We start from the raw sequence: 25,102 nt of genomic DNA on the forward strand, positions 1-25,102 counted from the left end.
CTTGTTCAAGAACCAATTAAGTTGGTAAATGGAGGTTCCACTGTAGTAGCAAGACGTGTGCGGTGGGGAAAAAAAAGGAGAACAGAACAAACCCACCCCGCGTCGATTCATAATAACCCAAGTGCTCACGTCATTGCCCTCAGTCTCGAAGACGTCAAAGAGCAGAGTGATGCGGTACTGTGTGGGGGCCACTAGCTGCCAGATGCAGTTCTTGTTGGGCGGGTACTCCCGGGGCCAACCTGGACTGGTGATGGAGCCGTTCAGCTTGGTGATGAAGCCTCCGCAGGCGGCTGCACAGGAGAGACAAGGAGCAGATGTGACAGCTTGGATCTGACCGCCTTGCAACTTTTATGCACGCCATCCCGTATTCATCCCTGACTGCCGGTTTTGGGAACTCTCGGGATGAATTATGTAATGACCAGTGTGCTGTAGTCCTCCTCAAAAAGAGTCTGCTACGTTCCAGGTAAACATGAAGCATCTGGGCCTACACAAGTCCATGGTAAGGCACCAACTTGTTATTGGAGCACTAATTTTCAACTACTCACTCCTGGTCAATTCATTTCCGTGTAGTAGGAACCATTGATTATAAATCAATGATTTTCATAGCTAGAAACTAGGGTTGTACGGTATACCCGTACTACTATAGTATTGCGATACTAATGAATCAAAAAAGGTGCTATACTCTGTTTGTAAAGTACCGGTTCCCGGGCATGACGGCGCGTCGTCACATCGTGACATTGCTGGTATTACGAGCAGAGGAGCATGTTCGGCAGCGCACACACACGGAGTACTTACAAGCAGACACAGTGTGTAGACAGAAAAGGGAGAACGGACGCATTTTGGTGTAAAAAGGTGAAGTTATAACACTGAAACACCCTCAGGAAGAGGTGCTTTACATCCGCAGTCGGCAGTGTTTTAGCTACTTCTAAATCACTAATCCTGGCCTCCATGGCGACAAATATTGTATGTTTTTTACAAGTATGGAGGACGAGGAATAGCTAGACATGCTTCACTACACACCCTAGAAGGATACAATAGCTCTACGGCGTCACCGCTAACAAAAGCTAGCGTTCCTGAATGTAAACCAATGCCATGGGTGGATCTACACCTGACATCCACTGTAATGATACCAAGTACACGAGTGTATCTAGTCTATTCTTTTATTGTCACAAAATCTTTTTTCCTTTTCTAAAATTCCTATTATATTCATAAAGTCAGGAAATACGTCCCTGGACACATGAGGACTTTGAATATGACCAATGTATGATCCTGTAACTATGGTATCATCCAAAACTAATTTAAAGTATCAAAGAAGAGAAGAATGCGTGATTATTAAATTTTAACAGAAGTGTAGGTAGAACATGTTAAAACAGAAAATAAGCAGATATTAACAGTAAATGAACAAGTAGATTAATAATCAATTTTTACAGTTTGTCCCTCATAACGTAGACAAAATAATAGGTGGATAAATGACACAATATGTTACTGCATATGTCAGCAGACTAATTAGGAGTTTTTGTTTGTTTACTTACTACTAAAAGACAAGTTGTTCACTATTTTATTTAAAGTTAAAGTTAAAGTTAAAGTACCAATGATTGTCACACACACACTAGGTGTGGCGAAATTATTCTCTGCATTTGACCCATCACCCTTGATCACCCCCTGGGAGGTGAGGGGAGCAGTGGGCAGCAGCGGTGGCTGCGCCCGGGAATCATTTTGGTGATTTAACCCCCAATTCCAACCCTTGATGCTGAGTGCCAAGCAGGGAGGTAATGGGTCCCATTTTTATAGTCTTTGGTATGACTCGGCCGGGATTTGAACTCCCAACCTACCGATCTCAGGACGGACACTCTAACCACTAGGCCACTGAGTAGGTTTAAGGACTAAATTACAATAATAAACATATGTTTCATGTACCCTAAGATTTTTTGACAGAAAATATATGAGACCAACTGGTTTAATCCAATGTGGTGGACAACAAAAAGGCTGGGACAATAAGTAGCTATTACACTGAACTAATTAGTTTGGTAGTATTGATAACTTTACCTCGTTTTGTCATTATTATGCTTAAAATGCTTCATTTAGGCCAGAAATATAAAACAGTACCATATTGTTTTAACTATAAAGTGATTATGTTTTGTTTTGTTAATTCACCAGTTTGTGTGCAATGTCCCAGCTACATTTTTCTCCCCAATTCAACCACGAGGTTGTAGTATTAGTAGGAACACTTTCTACACTGATCCCATTTAAGAGAGGCACAGCAGAAGAATAAAGTCAAACCCGCTTAGATAACTTTGGTCATGATGAGAAAACTATAAATCAGTTGTTTGAGGATTAAAGGGAAGTTTGGGGAAGTTTGGGGACCTTCAAGAACGCGGCTCAAACTGTAAGGGGGACAAACTGTTTTATTCTCTTTTGGACGCAGAATTAGTCTTTGGACTCAGGAAATGTCTAAAAGTCCTGACTATATTTAGATTCTGTTGCTTTAATTAATCGTTTAATGCACAGGTTTCAAACTGCTGGAGCCTATCTCAGCTACAATCGGGCGGAAGGCGGGGTACACCCTGGACAAGTCGCCACCTCATTGCAGGGCCAACACAGATAGACAGACAACATTCACACTCACATTTCCACACTAGGGCCAATTTAGTGTTTCCAATCAACCTATCCCCAGGTGCATGTCTTTGGAGGTGGGAGGAAGCCGGAGTACCCGGAGGGAACCCACGCAGTCACGGGGAGAACATGCAAACTCCACACAGAAAGATCCCGAGGCAGGGATTGAACTCACGACTACTCAGGACCTTCGTATTGTGATGCAGACGCACTAACCCCTCTGCCAAGGGGCTGCCCTTATCTAAGATTGCAACAAATATTGTAATACAATATACCGTATTCCAAATATGTTTTGTTGGAATAAAAATAAATACTTAAATATCTGCTTGACTTTTGATTTTAGAGCAAGTTGTCCATGAAATTATAGACTGTGAAAATGATCAAGATTTTGTGGTAAAAAACGGGCAAATAAAACTTTACCGTAAATAAAACTGGTACTGTTTTTCCATTTCCACTAATACACCGCAAAAACAAAAACAAAAACGTCAGCTCAGTCGCCAGAATATTACTGTATAAAAAAACTGCCTTACTGTTTTTCCATTTACAGTAATACACCGTAAAAACAACAACTGTAGATTTTACATAAAAAAACGGCAAGGGCAATCGCCAGATCTTTACCATTAAAAAAAAATAAAAAATTTTTACAGTAATATACCGTAAAAACAACACATTTAGACTTTTAAAAAATGGCACCCCAGACACCAGAATTGTACCTAAAAAAACTGTTGTACCGTTTTTTCCATTTACAGTAATACACTGTAAAACAACAATTGTGTATTTTCGCCAAAATATTACCGTAAATGTTTATTTTTTTTATTTTCAGTAATATGCTATAAAAACCACCGTATATTTACAATAAAATTCTGGCAAATGATATGGCAGTTTTTACTGTAAAAAAAAAAGGTACCTTTTTTTTTGCTAGAATTGTACTGTAAAAAATTTATTTTATTTTATTTATAGTAATATGCTGTAACAACCACCGTACATTGACAGAAAAATTCTGGCAATTTATATGACTTTTTTTTTTTACAGTAAAAAAAGATACCTTTTTTTTGCCCGAATTTTATTGAAAAAAAAAACGTTTTTTTAAATGTACTGTAATCTGCTGTAAAAAAAAGTGTATATTTACAATACAATTCTGGCAAATCGTCTGCCATTTTTTTTACCATAAAAATAAGGTACCTTTTTTGGGGGGACCAGTATTTTACAGTAAAAAAAGTTATTTTTTATTTACAGTAACATGCTGTAAAAAAAACACTGTATATTTACAATACAATTGTGGCAAATGATCTGCCAGTTTTTTACCGTAAAAATAAAAGCTACCTTTTTTTTTGTGCCAGAATTTTATGGAAAAAAAGTTTTTTTTAATTTACAGTAACATGCTGTAAAAACCAGTGTATATTTACAACAAAATTGTGGCAAATGATCTGCCAGTTTTTTGGGGCCAGAATTTTATTGTCAAAAAAAGTTATTTTTTATTTACAGTAATATCCTGTAAAACCAGTGTATATTTACAATACAATTCTGGCAAATGATCTGCCAGTTTTTTACCGCAAAAATAAAAGGTGCCTTTTTTTTTGGGGCCAGAATTTTACCGAAAAAAAGTTATTTTAAATTTACAACAACATGCTGTAAAAAACAGTGTATATTTACAATACAATTCTGGCAAATGATCTGACTTTTTTTTTTTTACCGTGAAATAAAGGTACATTTTTTATTTTTTTTATTTACAGTAATATGCTATAAAAAAAAACACAGTAATATTTACGGTAAAAATTCTAACTACTGTTCTGGAAAACTGGGCAGTTTATTTTTTTACTGCAAAATTTGAGTACACTGAAAAGCGCTATACCAAATAAAATGTATTATTATTATTATTAAAATCTTTTTACAGTGTATAAAAACAAATATTATCAAATGTATACGTAATTGTCTAATAATATCATCTTTCTATATTAATATTTTTGTATTATGACTTTGATGTGGCCCTCAATGAAAATACATTTGACACCCCCGGAACTTTATTAAGTGTAACTAATAAAAATGGATACATTTGTACTGCGTGGAACTTAAAAATGCAGACATAGTTTCCACACGGACGCTGCAATGGAGCGCGCATGAGCGTGTGGTGTTTTTAATGCATGAATGCAAAAAATGAAAAGAAAAGTTGATTTGAAGTATTTTCCCTGAGTAAAATGGCGGATGCAACATACCCTCACAGCTGCGCTTGTCAGCAGCCAGCTCGTAGCCCGGGTCGCAGGCACACTTGTAGCTACCCAGCGTGTTGACGCAGCGTTGCTCACAGCGACCGTTGTCCGGCTTGGAGCACTCATCCATCTCTGGAACACAAAGGGGAGTTAGGACCCTTCCAGCCGGGCCCCCGCTCCCAGGAGGCCACCTTCTCGATGATGGCAACCACCGGCGTGACTGCGCACCTTTGAAGAAGTTGGCGGCGAAGCCGGCCTTGTTGACGGAGCCGTCAGAGACGAACTTCATCCACAGCTGGTTGGAGCTGGTCTTGATGTCGTCGGGCTTGTCGTAGCCACAGAAGCGTCCCAGCAGGGGGCTGTTCTCAGAGTTGCCATCACGCACCTCCAGGTAGTCGTAGGCACAACTGTCATGTCTCTCGATCTGAACGACAACGTTGTTTTCATTATGGACCCAAAACTGTAAAGAAGGCCAGGGCGAGGTCTTACTTCAAAGGACTGGAAGGTGAGGCCCACGTGGTAGCCCTGAGCCACCGTCACCTTCCACACGCACGCCTTGTTGGGCCGGTAGTCGTCAGGGTAGTTGGGCGACTGGATCTGCCCGCTGTCCTTCTTCACCTCCCCGCCGCAGATGGCTGCAGGTGACAGCGAGGCAGGGCGTTAACAACCTCCGTGGCGGCAGAATGAACGTTCTTACGAGAAGGGAAGGACTTTGGCCTCCATCAAGGCTTGTGCAAAGCCTGGAAACTATGGCGCTAATTCTGAGGCCACAATCTGAGTAATGCAGCATAAAAGTGTCTGACACATGTGGGAGTGGCCTTCTGGACTACAGGTTGGGACTAGGACCTAGTCCCAACCTAGTCACTAGGTGCTGGGGCATAAAACCATGTCAATACATCCCCGTACTAGGGTTGTACGGTATACCGGTACTAGTATAGTATTGCGGTACTAATCAATCATATTCGGTACTATACTCTGTTTGAAAAGTACCGGTTCCCCGGCATGACGTCACATCGTGACATTGCTGGTTTTACAAGCAGATGAGCATGTTCGGCAGCGCGCACACACAGAGTACTTACAAGCAGACACAGTGTGTAGACAGAAAAGGGAGAATGGACGCATTTTGGTGTAAAAAGTAAAGATAAAGGTAAAGTTATAACACTGAAACACCCTCAGGAAGAGGTGCTTTAAGACATGTGACTCAGTGGCCTAGTGGTTAGAGTGTCCACCCTGAGATCGGTAGGTTGTGAGTTCAAACCCCGGCCGAGTCATACCAAAGACTATACAAATGGGACCCATTACCTCCCTGCTTGGCACTCAGCATCAAGGGTTGGAATTGGGGGTTAAATCACCAAAAATGATTCCCGGGCGCGGCACTGCTGCTGCTCACTGCTCCCCTCACCTCCCAGGGGGTGAACAAGGGGATGGGTCAAATGCAGAGGAGAAATTTCACCACACCTAGTGTGTGTGACAATCATTGGTACTTTAACTTTAACATGGCTAGCTAGCTAGCAGCTAACATCAATCTGCAGTACTTCTAAATCACTAATCCTGGCCTCCATGGCGACAAATAAAGTATGTTTTTTTACAAGTACCATTATCACTGGAGGACGAGGAATAGCTAAACATGCTTCACTACACACCCTTGGAGGATACAATAGCTCACCGGCGTCACCACAAAAGCTAGCGCGCCTGAAGGTAAACAAATGCCATAGGTGGATCTACACCTGACATCCACTGTAATGATACCAAGTACAAGGGTGTATCTAGTCGATACTACTATGATTACATCAATATTTTTTAGCATCACAAAATCTGTTTTCCTCTTTTTAAAATGTATATTATGTTTATAAAGTCAGTAAATATGTCCCTGGACACATGATGACTTTGAATATGACCAATGTATGATCCTGTAACTACTTGGTATTGCATCGATACCCAAATATGTGGTATCATCCAAAACTAATGTAAAGTATCAAAGAAGAGAAGAATAAGTGATTATTACATTTTAACAGAAGTGTAGATAGAACATGTTAAAAGAGAAAATAAGCAATAACTCAATGTTATTAAAAAAACTATCGATTTTGAATCGAGAATCGTTCCAATCGAGAATTGACTCTGAATGGAACCGTTACCCCCGATGATGGAATGCCAAACAAGTCTCACTCACCTTCGTAAACGGCAGAGAAACCTTTTCCAACCCAGTTGCTGCTGCTGCGGAACTCGATCCACAGCCGGCTGTCGGTGGAGATGATTGGCTCAGGAAGTTTGTCTCCGCAAAACCGGCCTGAGTCACACATGTCAGAAGACTTCAATAACAATCACACACACACACACACACACACACGGGTTTTATACAGTTTGAGGAGGTATTAACTTTGACAACTAGCATTATCAGTAGGAATATTCACAGTAGATGTTGATAACTACTGTATTGCACTGGGGGAATATTGTGAATGTACAGTATAGGGTTGTACGGTATACCGGTACTAGTATAGTACCATGATACTAATGAATCATTCGGTACTATACCGCCTCTAAAAAGTACTGGTCCACCCACCCTTTTTTTTTAACGTTGTCGTCACGTCGTGACATTGCTGGTTTTACGAGCAGAGGCGCATGTTCGGCAGCGCACACACACAGAGTACTTACAAGCAGACACAGTGTGTAGACAGAAAAGGGAGAATGGACACATTTTGGTGTAAAAAGGTGAAGTTATAACACTGAAACACCCTCAGTAAGAGGTGCTTTAAGACATGGCTAGCTAGCTAGTAGCTTACATCCATCCACAGTGTTTTAGTTACTTCTAAATCACTAATCCTGGCCTCCATGGCGACAAATTCAGTAAGTTTCTTACAAGTATCATTATGACTGCAGGACGAGGAATAGCTAAACATGCTTCACTACACACCCTAGGTGGATACAATAGCTCACCGGCGTCACAATGTAAACACATGCCATGGGTGGATCTACACCTGACATCCACTGTAATGATACCAAGTACAACAGCGTATCTAGTCTAATCTATGATTACATCGATATTTTTTATCATTACAAAATCTTTTTTCCTTTAAAAAAAATTCATATTATGTTTATAAAGTCAGTAAATACGTCCCTGGACACATGAGGACTTTAAATATGACCAATGTATAATCCTGTAACTATTTGGTATCGGATTGATACCTAAATGTGTGGTATCATCCAAAACTAATGTAAAGTATCAAAGAAGAGAAGAACAAGTGATTATTACATTTTAACAGACGTGTAGATAGAACATGTTAAAGGAGACAATAAGCAGATATTAACAGTAAATGAACAAGTAGATTAATAATCAATTTTTACAGTTTGTCCCTCATAATGTAGACAAAATAATAGGTATATAAATGACACAATATGTTACTGCATACGTCAGCAGACTAATTAGGAGTCTTTGTTCGTTTACTTACTACTAAAAGACAAGTTGTCTAGTATGTTCACTATTTTATTTAAGGACTAAATTGCAATAATAAATAATTAATGTACCCTAAGATTTTTTGTTCGCATAAAGACAATAATAACATTTTTGTGGTCCCCTTTATTTAGAAAAGTATTGAAAGGTACATTTTGGTACCGGTACCAAAACATTGGTATCGGGACAACATCAGCGAGTATTAATTCAAATGTGAAAGGTACCCATCCCTAATTCTACTAGTCGACATTCACACATTCCTGCAGGTGTTCTACTATTATTGCTGACCTTTCCCTCGCTTGATGACGGCCTCCCACTTCCACCAAGACCCAGTGTACATCTTTAACATTACAATACACATCATAAAATTAAGCCTGAAGCGCTGCCAACCAACCATTACAGAAGTGGTAGTTGTTTTTTCCTTTCTTCAGCTAACAGGCTAACCTAGCATAATCTTGCTGTTCAGATGTAACTGTAATGTTAGCAGTGTAACTCACAAAACTTTTCTTTGCAATGGCCATAATATTTTATGTTCAATATTTTTCATTAAACCCAAGCAGAGACATTGGAATGGTGTGATGTTTTTGCTATGGCGCCATCTTTTGGACGAGGTCACTCACTGTAGTTTATGAAATGTTTTGATGCCTTAAACCGAAAGTAAAACCGTCCATAGTGTTTTTGCTCAAAATGATTCTTAATTCATCATTCCAAGCAACGTTTGTAAGTTTTACAGTACAACTAAAACAATTCTTACTTACTAAAGGTCCCATGTGTGATGTCTGTAGGAGTGTTTTCATGCATATTTGTACATGCTATCATAACGTAATCAAGCTAGTGTCAATAGCATTAGCTAATATGCTAACACTTTTACGAGTGTCTGTGTTAGTATTATTAATATACAATAGCATTTTTTTTGTATTGTTTCAATTTCACAAATTCCTCGGTAAATTCACCAAAACGTCACTGTGGAGTTATTGAGTCTGTTTAGCTGATTGGAGAGCTAGCTTCCGCAGCTAGTGGGTCCATGACCATGACTTCTGTTTTGTTTGATTGGCCGTTTTACTGCCACGTTACAAACACTGTTTGGAAACAATTAAGGTATGCAAATAAACATTTACATAATCTTTCTGTGTATATATCACAACGTATATATCTGTGACTTATAGTCCAGTGTGGCTAATATATGGAAACATTATTTTGTTCTAAAATTTAGTGGCTGTGGCTTATATACCAGTGAGCTCTACAGTCCCAAAAATACAGTACCGGTATATGTGTTATGTATAAAGGTGATAACGTTCAGAATGAGGGTTTCTGCAAACACACACTCTAATAAAGATAGGCCTGGATGAATACAGCTCATTAGCATTAACGGTAAAGTGAAGTAAAATAATGCCTTTTAAGTAAGGTTTAAGAAAAAAAACATTTTAAACTGTCTAAATCCCAGCATTAAGGCTATTTTTGGGCAAACTAGGGTTGTCCAAATACCAATATTTTAGTAAAGTACCAAAATGTATTTCGATACTTTGATACTTTTTTAAATAAAGGGGACCACAAAAAATGTCATTATTATCTTTCCATCCATCCATCCATCCATTTCTACCGCTTATTCCCTTCGGGGTCGCTGGAACCTATCTCAGCTACAGTCGGGCGGAAGGGGGGGTACACCCTGGACAAGTCGCCACCTCATCGCAGGGCCAACACAGACAGACAGACAACATTCACACTCACATTCACACACTAGGGCCAATTTAGTGTTGCCAATCAACCTATCCCCAGGTGCATGTCTTTGGAGGTGGGAGGAAGCCTGAGTACCCGGAGGGAACCCACGCAGTCACGGGGAGGACATGCAAACTCCACACAGAAAGATCCCGAGGCCGGGATTGAACTAACGACTACTCAAGACCTTTGTATTGTGAGGCAGACGCACTAACCCCTCGGCCACCGTGCTGCCCATTTATTATCTTTATTGTAACAAAAAATGTTAGGGTACATGAAACATATGTTTATTTTGTAATTTAGTCCTTAAATAAAATAGTGAACATACTTGACAACTTGTCTTTTATTAGTAAGTAAACAAACAAAGACTCCTAATTAGTCTGCTGACGTGTGCAGTAACATATTGTGTCATTTATATACCTATTATTTTGTCTACATTAGGAGGGACAAACTTTAAAAATTTATTTTTAATCCACTTGTTCATTTACTGTTAATGTCTGCTTATTTTCTGTTTTAACATGTTCTATCTACACTTCTGTTAAAATGTAATAATCACTTAATCTTCTCTTCTTTGATACTTTACATTAGTTTTGGATGATACCACACATTTGGGTATCGATGCGATACCAAGTAGTTGCAGGATCATACATTGGTCATATTCAAAGTCCTCATGTGTCCAGGGACGTATTTCCTGACTTTATAAACATAATATGAATTTTTAAAAAAGGAAAACATTTTTTGTGATGATAAAAAATATTGAGGTAGTCATAGTAGCTCTTGTACTTGGTATCATTACAGTGGATGTCAGGTGTAGATCCACCCATGGCATTTGTTTACATTCAGGTGTGCTAGCTTGCTGTTAGCGGTTAGCTATTGTATCCTCCTAGGGTGTGTAGTGAAGCATGTTTAGCTATTCCTCGTCCTGCAGTGATAATGGTACTTGTAAGAAACTTACTTTATTTGTCACCATGGAGGCCAAGATTAGTGATTTAGAAGTAGCTAAAACACTGTGGATGGATGTTAGCTGCTAGCCAGCTAGGCATGTTTTAAAGCACCTCTTCCTGAGGGTGTTTCAGTGTTATAACTTCACCTTTAACTATACTTTTTACACCAAAATGCGTCCATTCTCCCTTTTCTGTCTACACACTGTGTCTGCTTGTAAGTACTCTGTGTGCGCGCTGTCAAACATGCTCCTCTGCTCGTAAAACCAGCAATGTAACGACGTGACGACACGCTGTCATGCCCGGGAAATGGTACTTTTCAAACAGAGTATAGTACCGTTTTTGATTGATTAGTACCTCGATACTATACTAGTACCGATATAGCGTACAACCCGAGGGCAAACCTCTGAAAATAGTATCAAAGAAATAAATAATTGTGTTTCTTCCAAACCTTTGAGCGGTGCCTTCCTCCAATATCCATCCCTGATCTCCACGTGGTCATACCAACACAGGTGACTCCTGTACAGATCCATGGAGGTGAAGTTCAGAATGATCTTAAAAGAGGCAAAAAGCAGGTGATTATTGACACCAAAACAGTGCAGATGTCAAAGACTTACCGTACTTGCCATTTTCCATGTGCTCACCTTTTCTCCCGGTGTGACGGATATTCTCCAGATGCAGTGCATGTAGGCCGAGTATCCATTAGGGAAACCTGGCGAGGAGAAGTTCCCGCTGCTATCCTGCAGACTGTCCCCACATCCTGTTGGTAGACACAGCTTGGCACGTTAAGACCGTGTGGAACAGCAAATAAATCCCAGGCTGAAACACCTCAGCCCACCACTTGAAACAAAACACCTCAGGGGTCGCAGACACACCTGTGTTGTTTTATAGCAGCCCATGCTCGCTATGTGCTGATGTGGCCACCCCCACCCCTATGGTCAAAATGTTGCATAGATGATGTTTTACAGATCATCTTCAAGTCACTTTCTGACAATCTCTTCAGAATGCGCCGTTTTGTGGGCGGTCGGATTTACGTGGCTCACCTTCGACAGCTTCTTCTCCTCGTCATCTTTGTTGTAGCGGTGTAGCGTGCAAGGACGGGAGTGGAAGAAGTGTCAAAAGATGGAGCTAACTGTTTTAGACTTTACTTCAATCAATAACGGAGCAACATCTCCTCATCCGTGGCTCACCAGTGCAACAACAACGCCCGAAATGTGCCCCGTGAAAAACCGTCCGAGCGGAACTCTCTAATAACTAAAGTTCCTTGGGTGAATAATGTAAACTCACTAAACCGGTATGTTTTAGTGCTTTCATGGTGAGTTTACTGACAGATATAAGTAAGAACTTTACACTACTTTATATTAGAAATGGCAACAATCTGGTCTCAATTTAGAAATACTTTTGGCCTGCAGGGCTTATCCAACCACAGCCCCATTCATAATAACCACCTCTTCCTCCCTCCCAACACAGATGTAGCGTTTTCTCTATGGAAGCAGTCAAGCCTTAGCAGGCTAAAGGACTTATATATTGGTGATGTCTTCGCTAGTTTCAGTGAACTGTGTGAAAAATTTGACCTACCAAAATCTCACCTATTTCGATACTTTCAGGTTCGTAATTTTGTTAAATCAAATAGTCTCTCTTTCCCTCCTACTCCACCTAATTCGCTAATTCACGCAATTTTAGATATTCCCACAAATCAGAAAGGCCTAATCTCCAAAATCTACATCTTAATATCCCAGTTTGGTAAAACGTCTCTTGATAAAATCAGAGGGAATTGGGAAGAAGAGCTTGGCAGATCTATAGATGATGGAGATTGGGATTCTGCCTTAACCCGAATTAATAACAGTACATCCTGTTCAAGGCTTAATTTAATACAATTTAAGGTTGTCCATCGTATTTATTTCACTAATTCCAAACTCTCCAAAATATACCCCAATATCTCGGATACTTGTAACAGATGTTACATGTCACCTGCAAACATGACGCACATGTTTTGGTCTTGTCCCCATTTGCTGGATTATGGGACAAATATTTTCAAACACCTTGCTAAGGCATTGGATTTAAATCTGACACCATTTGCAGAAATGGCTATTTTTGGGACGGTATCAGATCCCCAAATAAGGAAACAATTTAAGGATAGTATCGCCTTTGCATCCTTATTAGCACGTAGGAGAATTTTGCTGGAGTGGAAGTCACCAGTCTGCCCCAAAGCCTCCTTATGGCTTAAAGACCTTATGATGTATTTAGAGCTGGAGAAATTAAAGTTCAACCTTAGGGGGTCACCTGGGAAGTTTTATTCTGTTTGGGGCGGTGTGGTTGACTACATAGCTAAATTAAAGACGCTACAGGAGACATGAAAAGTTCACCTTTCATAAACCAGCTTCCTTTTTGTTTGTTTTTTGTTGTTTTTTATTTATATTTATTCTGGGTGTATATGTACTATCTGCCTATGTTGAGAAGAAAGTGATGTACTAATTATTTTCCATTTGCAGTGTTGGGTTAGTTACTGAAAAACAGGAACTAGTTACAGTTACTAGTTACTTTATTTCAAAAGTAACTCAGTTACTAACTCCGTTACTTACACCAAAAAGTAATGCGTTACTGTGAAAAGTAACTATTTAGTTACTTCTTCTACTTTTTTTTTTAAAGCTCCCATTAATGCCCTTTTAGCCTTCATTTTAGTACTGTTATTGCACTGGAGAATAATACAACCTGTTGATCAACTTGACATACATTTGCATCACTGAACTCTGCTAAGCAATGTGGTCTACATACAACACACAAAGACAAAGATATGTTTCAAAGGGCCAATTTATTTCAGGCCAGAACAAATTGACAAAACTATTTTAAATAGCTGCAACATAACATACATAAGTAACAAACATCATAATAACACTAACACTAACCACGTTAAACCCAGATTCCGAACTAATAAAGGTCTTAACTCATTCTCTTTCTATGCCACTTCAATATGGAATGCACTCCCAACAGGTGTAAAAGAAAGGGCAGCTCTATCGTCCTTCAAAACCACACTAAAAGAACACCTCCAGGCAACTACAACCCTAAACTAACACCCTCCCTTCCACATAATACCTCTTCGGATTGTAAATAATCAAATGTAGACACTTTTTCTTATACTTTCTGATCTCTCTCTCTGTGTCCACTACTTGCTGTACATATCCTACCAAGTCAGTCCTACACTGTTTCAATGTCCATTTCTCTGATGATGCAATTGTTGATGACTGAAGTGTTGATACCAACCAAACCTAACCCCCCCCCCCCTCCATATCCCACACCCCGGATTGTAAATAATGTAAATAATTCAATGTATATACCCTGATGATTATCTTGTGTGATGACTGTATTATGATGTTAGTATATATTTGATAGTATATATCTGTATCTGGACCCCGACTTAAACAAGTTAAAAAACTTATTTGGGTGTTACCATTTAGTGGTCAATTGTACGGAATATGTACTGTACTGTGCAATCTACTAATAAAAGTTTCAATCAATCAATCAATCAACAACATAGCTGTAAAGCTGGCTTCACCTAAGGAAGGTACCGGTACACGTGACATACACAGAGCCTAACCAGGCAGATTTGAATTGTTGTTTTGGGCAGTAGACGGGATCTTTGATCCAAGACACAACTTACATTTAACTAAAATGTTCTTTTCTTTGTGCTCGACAAAAGAAAAGAAGTGAGAATATCTCATACTTGCCAACCCTCCCGAATTTCACTGCCTCTCCCTGGGACAACCATTCTCCAAATTTCTGCCGATTTCCAGCCGGACTTAAGGCACGCCCCCTCCCGGTCTGTGCGGATCTGAGTGGGGACAGCCTGTCGTCACGTCCGCTTGGCCAACCAAAAAGTAACCACAGAACACTATACCGTATAGGCGTATAGTGTTCTGTGGTTACTTTTTTGTTGGCCAACGGTTGTATTGCGCACCCCCCTCCCATCCCCTCCCCTTCCCACACTCAGACACACAGTCACACACACACACAGAGAGCGCAGAGGAAGAATCAGAAGCACGTCTCTGCTTCGCTGGAATAAAACACACTCAGATCCTCAGTTTCTAGCCGATACTACATAAAAAATAACGTAAAATAACGCAGTAACGCATCATGTAGTAACGGTAACTGAGTTATTGAATATAAAAAAATAACGCGTTAGATTACTAGTTACCGCCGAAACTAACGGCGTTACAGTAACGCGTTACTTTGTAACGCGTTAGTCCCAACACTGTCCATTTGTGACTGTACCTTTAACTTACTGTATGTAGGACCTGGGGGGGGGGGGGTTATGTGTGTATGGGGTATGTGTTGGGTTGCTGTTCTTGGAAGTGGGTGGGAAAAAAAGGGGAAAATGTGACTACTGTTCTATTGTATATTGTAATACCTGTCAAATTTAATAAAAACATTTATTAAAAAAAAAAGAAAATACATTTTTCAATTAATAAAATAAGATTTTGTAAAAAAATAAAATTAAAAAAAAATAAAAATAAAAATAAAGAAATGGCAACAGTGGAGGATGAATGTCCCATAACAACAAGATAGAGAAAAAGAAGAAGCACACCACAGACTACAAAGGCGGACGCGCGCAAATTTTCAGGACTTATGCAGATCCCAAATACACATCAGCAGGTACCAGAAGGTAAGAAATGTTGATTTTGCATAATATTGTGGGAAAAAAAACGCCAGATAATATGTCTGTTAATAGGTGACATTTTACGGTCCTTATACACACACCATAATAATACTCGTATGTTTAATGCACCGACAACCCATCAAGCGCTGTGGCTTCATAGCTTACTGAAGTCGTACTAAAACATTTTGAAAGATTTTTGAGCGCCGTGTGTAATGTTCTATATTCTCAATGACATAACATTTAAAGTTTTGGTGTTTCTCTTATGTGTGACTGCCATCTACTGGTCACACTTATCATTACACCATGTAACAAATAAAATAGCTTCAAGGTCGGTAAGCACAACCAAAAAATTATTCCTTACATTAGGCGCACCGGGTTATAAGGCGTACTGTCGATTTTTGATAAAATGAACATATTTTAAGTGTGCCTGAGGTTTTTTTGTTTTTGTTTGTTTGTTGTGGGGGTTTTTTTTTGGGGGGGGGGGGTTGTTTCACAGTACCTGTATTATAATTTCCCTATCAAATGAATAAATAAATATTCAATTAAAAAAAAAAAACTCCTGTGTTCTAACAATATATTGAGTCTTTCATATCCTTTTTAATAGTGCTGGCATGTAAAACTGTCTGAACACATTTTGTTGTCATTTACACAAATCATATTTATACTAGGGGTTATCGGAGTCACACACCTCTTCTAAAGTTTTACCTATCATTGTAGCGACTCCCATTCCTAGTCATAATTATTCTCCAAAATAGAGGGTTACAAAATGAACAGTTGTGCAGAAAGCAGGTGAAAATAAAATGTTTTAGGACCTCAAATGAAAGCTCCACCACTGCCGTCTATGACTACTTGTCCACAGACACGCTCTTCAAGCAAAATATTCTGTAAACCTGCCAGAGACAAAATACTTCTCCTTGTTGACTGTGATTGCACAAAGTCCTTGAAATTGCTACAAATGTACTGAGAGCTATGGGAGTGGAAGCCATGTTTCCTTGCATAAACACTGCAGTGTCATGTCTGTATGTGGGTCACACTGCATTCACATTAGAAATCGCTTTTTTTTTTGTAATGTGAACAAGTGCTAAAAAGATCAGATTTGACAAAAACATCTGAATTGGACCTCTGACCCTGCAGAGTGAACGTAGCCAAAGAAAGACATCAGAATTATCTCTCGCCGACGACGGTTTCTGGATTTGAACGCACGTATATTTTTAGTAAGAAATCCACCAAACCCTTAGTACATGAGGCCCCAGATGACAATGAAAGAAACATCCTCTGAAAATAAACCTGTGCCTCTATAAATAACCAAGAAGTGATACATTATGTACGTGATGATGCCAGGGAGAAGAAAAACATGCCTTGCTTAGCTGGAACATGAAGAATGCAAAGACCTGACGTTGATGCCAGGACTAGATTTCTATCTGTGAGCCCTCCTTGTGATCTTATCCCCCACTTTCACTTGGCAGCAGGAAAGAAAACATCTCCCCAACTCTTCACCTTGAAGGCTTTCCTCAAAAAGCTCCAAAGTCACAGGTTTCCAACTCAAGGCCCGGGGACCAAATCTGGGCCGCCACATAATTTTATATGTCCCACAAAAATAATACACATCAATAAAGTACTTGATCTTGTCTTACTAAATGTGTACACACTTTCTAATTTGACAGAGAAAAATGCATGAAATTGCATACCTTTTAAACTTCAATATGATCTAACTTTGCAACAAATATTATATAACCATTTATTCCAAACATGCTTTTGATAACCTAGTATTAAATACTTACATGTCTTATGACTTTTTAAAGATATTCATGAAATTTTACACTGAGAAAACAATGATTTTGCAGTTAAAAAAAAAAAAAACTGACACCGTTTTTCCATTTACAGTAATACGCCGTGAAATCAACAAACGGAGATTTTAGGGTAAAAAAACCGGCAGCTCTATTGCCAGAATTTTACCGTTAAAAAAACAAAACTGCGCAGATCCCAGCTGTGCATGACTTTGGCCTATTTACAGCAGGGGTGCTCACACTTTTTCCGCAGGCGAGCTACTTTTCAATTGATCAAGTCGTGGGGATCTACCTCATTCATATATATGATTTATATTTACTTATTTTGTTAACAAGTTAAAGGTGTTCAATGATAATACAAGCATGTTTAACACATAGTTAATATTGTTAATAAATTAAATGTGTTTAATGATAATACAAGCATGTTTAACACATATAGTTAATATTGTTAACAAGTTAAAGGTGTTTAATGATAATACAAGCACGTTTAACACATATAGTTAATATTGTTAACAAGTTAAAGGTGTTTAAAGATAATACAAGCATGTTTAACACATATAGTTAATATTGTTAATAAGTTAAAGGTGTTTAAAGATAATACAAGCATGTTTAACACATATAGATTCCTTTCTTTCATGAAGACAAGAATATAAGTTGGTGTATTACCTGATTCTGATGACTTGCACTGATTGTAATTAGACAGTGGTGCTGATAACGTCCGCATTTTCGAATGGAGGAGAAAAAAAGTCCTCCTTTCTGTCCAATACCACATGAAAGTGGTTGGTTTTTGGCATCTTATTTGTCCAGCTTCCGTACTCCTTTGTATACACTTTACAAGAAATACATTGTCGGCAAACTCCGTAGCTTGCTAGCTTGTGCACGCCAGCTTTCTGAGACTCTTATTTTGTTAGCGCAACTGTGCAACTGTGCAGTCGGTCTTTGGAGTTTTGACGACAGGTACGGCGCCAGAGTCTGTTGAAATAAAGTGTTTCTTGCCTTCCAGTCGGTAATTTTAATGAGCTGGCAGCAGCCAGTGTCATCTCAGAAGACCCTCGGGTGCTGTGAATGTCAATCAAGTGACGAAAGTGACGTCATAGTGAAGATTTATGAGCGCTCATTTTTAGGACTATTTTTTTAATGCCTGACTGGTGATTGACTGACACACCCTCCGTGATCGACCGGTAGCTCGCGATCGACGTAATGAGCACCCCTGATTTACAGTAATACACCGTAATAACAACAACTGTAGATTTTGCAGTAAAAAAAACTGCAGGTTCAGAACTTTACCGTACAAAAACCTAAAATGTGGTATCGTTTTTCTATTTACAGTAATACACTGTAAAACAGCAACCTTAGATTTGATGGTAAAAAAAATAGCAGCACAGTCACCAGATACATTTACAGTAATACGCTGTAAAAACAACAACCGTAGATTTTACGGAAAAAAAACTGGCAGCTCAGTTGCCAGAATTCTACCTTGAGAAATAATTTTTCAACTTACAGTAATATGCTGTAAAACCACCGTATTTTGACGATAACATTCTGGAAAATTATCTGCCAGTTTTTAACGGAAAAAAAGCGCTACAGTTTTTCCAATCTAGTCATAGTATTATATTGAACAAATCCAGTCATGGACTTAAATTGGTCCGATCTAGTCATTATACTTAGATTGGTCAGATCTAGTCTTAGACTGAGATTGGTCAGATCCAGTCATAATACTTAGATTGGACAGATCTAGTCATAACACTTAGATTGGACAGATCTAGTCATAGACTTAGATTGGACAGATCTAGTCTTATACTGAGATTGACAAAATCTAGTCTTAGACATACATTGATCAGATCTAGTCTTAGACTTACATTGGTCAGATATAGTCTTAGACTAAGATTGGTCAGATCTAGTCTTAGACTGAGATTGGTCAGATCCAGTCATAATACTTAGATTGGACAGATCTAGTCATAATACTTAGATTGGACAGATCTAGTCATAGACTTAGATTGGACAGATCTAGTCTTATACTGAGATTGGCTAAATCTATTCTCAGACATACATTGATCAGATCTAGTCTTAAACTTACATTGGTCAGATCTAGTCTTAGACTTAGGTAGGTCTGATCGAGTCTTAGACTTAGATTGGTCTGATCGAGTCATAATACTTAGATTGGTCACATCTAGTCATAGACTGAGATTGGTCAAATCTCCTTTTAGACTTAGATTGGTCAAATCTAGTCTTAGACTTAGATTGGACAGATCTAATAATCCATCCATCCATCCATTTTCTACCGCTTATTCCCTTTGGGGTCGCGGGGGGTGCTGGAGCCTATCTCAGCTACAATCGGGCGGAAGGCGGGGTACACCCTGGACAAGTCGCCACCTCATCGCAGGGCCAACACAGATAGACAGACAACATTCACACTCACATTCACACACTAGGGCCAATTTAGTGTTGCCAATCAACCTATCCCCAGGTGCATGTCTTTGGAGGTGGGAGGAAGCCGGAGTACCCGGAGGGAACCCACGCAGTCACGGGGAGAACATGCAAACTCCACACAGAAAGATCCTGAGCCCGAGATTGAACCCAAGACTACTCAGGACCTTCGTATTGTGAGGCAGATGCACTAACCCCTCTTCCACCGTGCTGCCAGATCTAATAATAATTATAATAATAATGGATTTGATTTTATATCGCGCTTTTCTATTATTAGATACTCAAAGCGCTCACAGAGAAGTGGGAACCCATCATTCATTCACACCTGGTGGTGGTAAGCTACATTTGTAGCCACAGCTGCCCTGGGGTAGACTGACGGAAGCGAGGCTGCCAGTTTGCGCCTACGGCCCCTCCAACCACCACCTATCATTCATTCATCATTCATTCACCAGTGTGAGCGGCACCGGGGGCTAGGGTGAAGTGTCCTGCCCAAGGACACAACGGCAGCGATTAGGTCATAGACTAAGATTGGTCAGATCTAGTCTTATACTAAGATTGGTAAAATCTAGTCTTAGACTTACATTGGTCATATCTAGTCATAGACTTAGATTGAACAACTCTAGTCATAGACTTGGATTGGTCAGATTTAGCCATAGACTTACATTGGTCAGATCGAGTCCTAGACTTAGATTGGTCAGATCTAGTCATAGACTAAGATTGGTCAGATCTAATCATAGACTAAGATTGGTCAGATCTAATCATGATATTTAGATTGGTCATATTTAGCCATAGACTTACATTGGTCAGATTCATCAAATCTAGCTATATACTTGGATTGGTCAGATTTAGTCTTAGACTTAGATTGGTCAGATCTGGTTTTAGACTTAGATTGGTCAGATCTAGTCATAATACTTAGATTGGTCACATCTAGTCTTAGACTGAGATTGGTCACATCTAGTCTTAGACTTAGATTGGTCACATCTAGTCTTAGACTTAGATTGGTCAGATCTAGTTTTAGACTTAGATTGGGCAGATCTAGTCATAATACTTAGAGATGGTCAGATCAGTCATAGACTAAGATTGGTCAAATCTAGTCTTAGACTTAGATTGGTCAGATCTGGTTTTAGACTTAGATTGGTCACATCTAGTCTTAGACTTACATTGGTCAGATCTAGTCTTAGACTTACATTGGTCAGATCTTGTAATAGACTTAGATTGGTCACATCTAGTCTTAGATTTAAATTGGTCACATCTAGTCTTAGACTTACATTGGTCATATCTTGTCATAGACTTAATTTGGTCACATCTCGTCTTGGATTTACATTGGTCAGATTTAGTCTTAGACTTACATTGGTCAGATCTAGTCTGAAGACTCGCCCCCTCAGAGTCCAGTTCTTTCAAACATCTTTCTTCTTTCGAGGAAATTCCAACACCTTAGTGTAATTCAAACCAAAACCTCAAAAAAAAAAACAGTAATATTTACAATAAAATTCTGGCAACCGTTGCGGCAAACGTGCCAGTTTTTACCGATAAAACCTACAGTGTTGTTTAAACAGTCTACGTGAATAATGAATGAATGAATAATGAAACGCATATCTAATAAATACATGAATATTTCTCTGAGGTCAGCCATGACTGAGTTTGACAGCCCTGCTCTAAGCAGTGCAACAAGGAACCCCCCTGGTGATGAGTTTAATGCTTGTTGATGTTAAACCATTAACACACACACACACACACACACACACACACACACACACACACACACACACACACACACACACACACACACACACACACACGGGATGACAAACATTTCCAGGAATGCCACATGAATGGGAGACCTGTGAGAGTGGAAATGTTTTTTCTTCTAGGAACACATGGACCGCCAGCGACACAACATGTGCCACATGGACCCCCAGCGTCACAACATGTGCCACATGGACCGCCAGCGACACAACATGTGCCACATCACAGCCTTTCTTGCGCCAAGACGGTGGTGGAGGACGATGACGTGGAGATAACACAGATGTATATTTAAAGCGGACCCATTTAAGGTTAGAACCTCAGCAGCTGCTTGGACTTTGCAGCGTGTTTGACAAGTCTTGCTATCCTGACCTGACCTGTAATTAGGTGCATGACATCAGATGGACTCGGCAGAGGTCTGCTCTTAAAGTACCAACGTTAGTACTCTCCATGTGTTTACTCCATGGCTGCAAGTGTAAACAAAGCCTGACGCAAAAGGCCTCTTTCTTACGCAACTCTCCTTTGTTTGCACTGGATGTCTTCTCCTGATGGAACCACAACCTTCCTGCTCCTGGCTAGTGTTCCAACATCAGTAGGATGATTGGCTGCATCCCGGGAACAACTGCATGTGTGCAGAAATAGAGCAGAAAAAAAAGCAGACAGGATCTTACTGGAGCATTTGTAGAGTTTGCGTGCCTGAGTGATGTCCCCCTTGCTCAGCCTGGTCCTCTGGCCAATGGGAGGTCGCACGCCGTTCACGTCGTAGCGCGGCAGGATGGTGTCCAGGAAGATGCCCCTGGAGCGAGGGAGAGAGTTCGATTGGTTTTCATCCTCAGGTTCTATTGATTCAGACATTTCAACATTTGACAGAGGACATGTTTGATGCATGGAGTGGTAAAAGGAAATCTTATTTCAACTCTCCCGGTCTATTTACAGAACAAAAACAATGTCTCATTTATTCCCATTCGTCACAAAATAATGTATACAAAAGCGCCATCATATTAATTTTGCATCCATTTTCAACAAATTTTTTGTAGAATTTATTTTCTTCAGCAGAATGGAATTAAAGCAGCATTAAAACGGGCCCTCGCCCTCGTTGCAGCGTGGGGTTCACGCCAGTCAGCCATGACGCTTTGCGGTCACGTCCTTCGTGATGCACATCACCACCACCAAAAATTTTGGGACCCCCAAAATATACAATTTTTCACCATACCTGACACGCCTGCAAACTATGGAGACTTTTTGTGTATGTTAAGGGCCTCAAAAAGGCGTCCAAATGTATAGAACAGGGGTCCCAAACTACGGCCCGCGGGAAGTCCCAAGTTAAAAAAAAATATATATATATATATATATATATATATATATATATATATATATATATATATATATATATATATATATATATATATATATATTTTTTTTTTTTTTTTAAATCTGTCCTTTCTAATCCATTTTCTACCGCTTGTTACTCTCGGTGTTTCCTAGCCGCTCAGGCAAATCATATTGTCTGAAAATGCATTTTCCCAACGATAACATGACATCATCGCGCTCGCCCGACACGAGCACGCGGCAAATGCGTGCTCTTTCAGTCAATCAGTGCGCGAGGAATATATATATATATATATATACACATACATACATACATACATACATACATACATATATATATATATGTGTGTATATATATATATATATATATATATATATATATATACACATACATACATACATACATACATATACATATACATATACATACATACATACATACATACATACATACATACATACATACATACATACATACATACATACATACATACATACATACATATATATATATATATATATATATATATATATATATATATATATATATATATATATACATATAACCCAATGCGACCCCCAAGTCAAAAAGTTTGGGGACCCCTGGTATAGAAGAAGAAACACAGCAATTTCAATAGGGCCCTCGCAGTGCTCTGCATCGACCCTGCAGAGCTTGTGCCGCTGCTCGGACCCTAATCAAATTAAATTAAATAAATCACCTATGATTATTGTCTTTATTGTAACAAAACATGTTAGGGTACATGAAACATATGTTTATTATTGCAATTTAGTCCTTAAATAAAATAGTGAACATAATAGACAACTTGTCTTTTAGTAGTACGTAAACAAACAAAGACTCCTAATTAGTCTGCTGACGTATACAGTAACATATTGTCATTTATCTACCTTATGAGGGACAAACTGTAAAAAAAAGATTATTAATCTACTTGTTCATTTACTGTTAAAATCTGCTTATTTTCTGTTTTAACATGTTCTATCTACACTTCTGTTAAAATGTAATAATCACTTATTCTTCTCTTCTTTGATACTTTACATTAGTTTTGGATGATACCACACATTTAGGTATCGATCCGACACCAAGTAGTTACAGGATGATACATTGGTCATATTCAAAGTCTTCATGTGTCCAGGGACATATTTACTGACTTATAAATATAATATACATTTTAAAAAAAGGAAAAAGTAGTATCGAGTAGATACGCTTCTGTACTTGGTACCATTCAGTGGATGTGAGGTGTAGATCCACCCATGGCATTTGTTTAAATGGTGACGCCGGTGAGCTATTGTATCCTCCTACGGTATGTAGTGAAGCATGTTTAGCTATTCCTCGTCCTCCAGTGATAATGCTACTTGTAAGAAACTTACTTTATTTGTCGCCACGGAGGCCAGGATTAGTGATTTAGAAGTAGCTAAAACACTGCCGACTACGGATGTCTTAAAGCACCTCTTCCTGAGGGTGTTTCAGTGTTATAACTTCACCTTAATCTTTACTTTGTACACCAAAATGTGTCCATTCTCCCTTTTCTGTCTACACACTGTGTCTGCTTGTAAGTACTCTGTGTGTGTATGCTGCCGAACATGCTCCCCTGCTCATAAAACCAGCAATGTCATGACGTGACGACGACGCGCCATCATGCCCAGGAACCGGTACTTTTCAAACAGAGTATAGTACCGTTTTTGATTCATTAGTACCCTGATACTATACTAGTACCGGTATACCGTACAACCCTAATTAGAACATTGTTTGACTTCATCCATCTCATACTTTACTCCCACATACTGGTATGCTAAAGGTCTTAAGTGTTGTACGTGCATACAAATGTTTCCAATGAGATTTTCCTCTAAGGTTATTTTCCTCCTCTGTAGTACATTGTTGTACAGTGTAATTATTGTATAAATGTTAGCACATGGCCCGCACAGGCTTTGTGAGGCTGCAGGATTATTAGTCCAGATCCCACATGAAAGTTCTCCGTGGCTTGTAAACTGTTGCGAGAACCCGTTGACCCCGATTTTTTTCATCAGCCTCTCTCTGCGTTTTCTGCTTCCACTCAGTTCAGCGCGTACACGCACCTATGACGTGTTCACTACCTTGTCTCCTCTCACCTCGCCTCCTTTGTTCGCCTGAAAAAGTGGCCAGTCATCACATTCCTGGCTCACACATCATGACTCGGTCTTGGCAGGAGTCGACATGCAGCGACCACACCTGTGATTAATCA

General features: G+C 39.3%; 1 protein-coding gene across 3 annotated transcripts in view; it reads right to left on the reverse strand.

The window, feature by feature from the left end:
- The window catches only part of bmp1a (bone morphogenetic protein 1a), a 148,906-nt gene that overhangs the window by 21,821 nt on the left and 101,983 nt on the right, over positions 1 to 25,102 (reverse strand). For all 3 annotated transcript variants that reach the window (XR_009817510.1, XM_061981771.1, XM_061981772.1), the window contains exons 7-14: positions 22,208 to 22,332; positions 11,570 to 11,685; positions 11,377 to 11,479; positions 6,991 to 7,107; positions 5,310 to 5,455; positions 5,049 to 5,244; positions 4,827 to 4,952; positions 130 to 290 (exon numbers count right to left, since the gene is read on the reverse strand). Coding sequence is in view for 2 of the 3 variants with exons in the window: in XM_061981771.1 (XP_061837755.1) it covers positions 130 to 290; positions 4,827 to 4,952; positions 5,049 to 5,244; positions 5,310 to 5,455; positions 6,991 to 7,107; positions 11,377 to 11,479; positions 11,570 to 11,685; positions 22,208 to 22,332 (1,090 nt within the window). In the remaining variant the exon portion in view is untranslated. The remainder of the gene's footprint in view (positions 1 to 129; positions 291 to 4,826; positions 4,953 to 5,048; positions 5,245 to 5,309; positions 5,456 to 6,990; positions 7,108 to 11,376; positions 11,480 to 11,569; positions 11,686 to 22,207; positions 22,333 to 25,102) is intronic.

Source organism: Nerophis lumbriciformis, linkage group LG24, assembly GCF_033978685.3.
Source record: "Nerophis lumbriciformis linkage group LG24, RoL_Nlum_v2.1, whole genome shotgun sequence".
NCBI lineage: Eukaryota > Metazoa > Chordata > Actinopteri > Syngnathiformes > Syngnathidae > Nerophis > Nerophis lumbriciformis.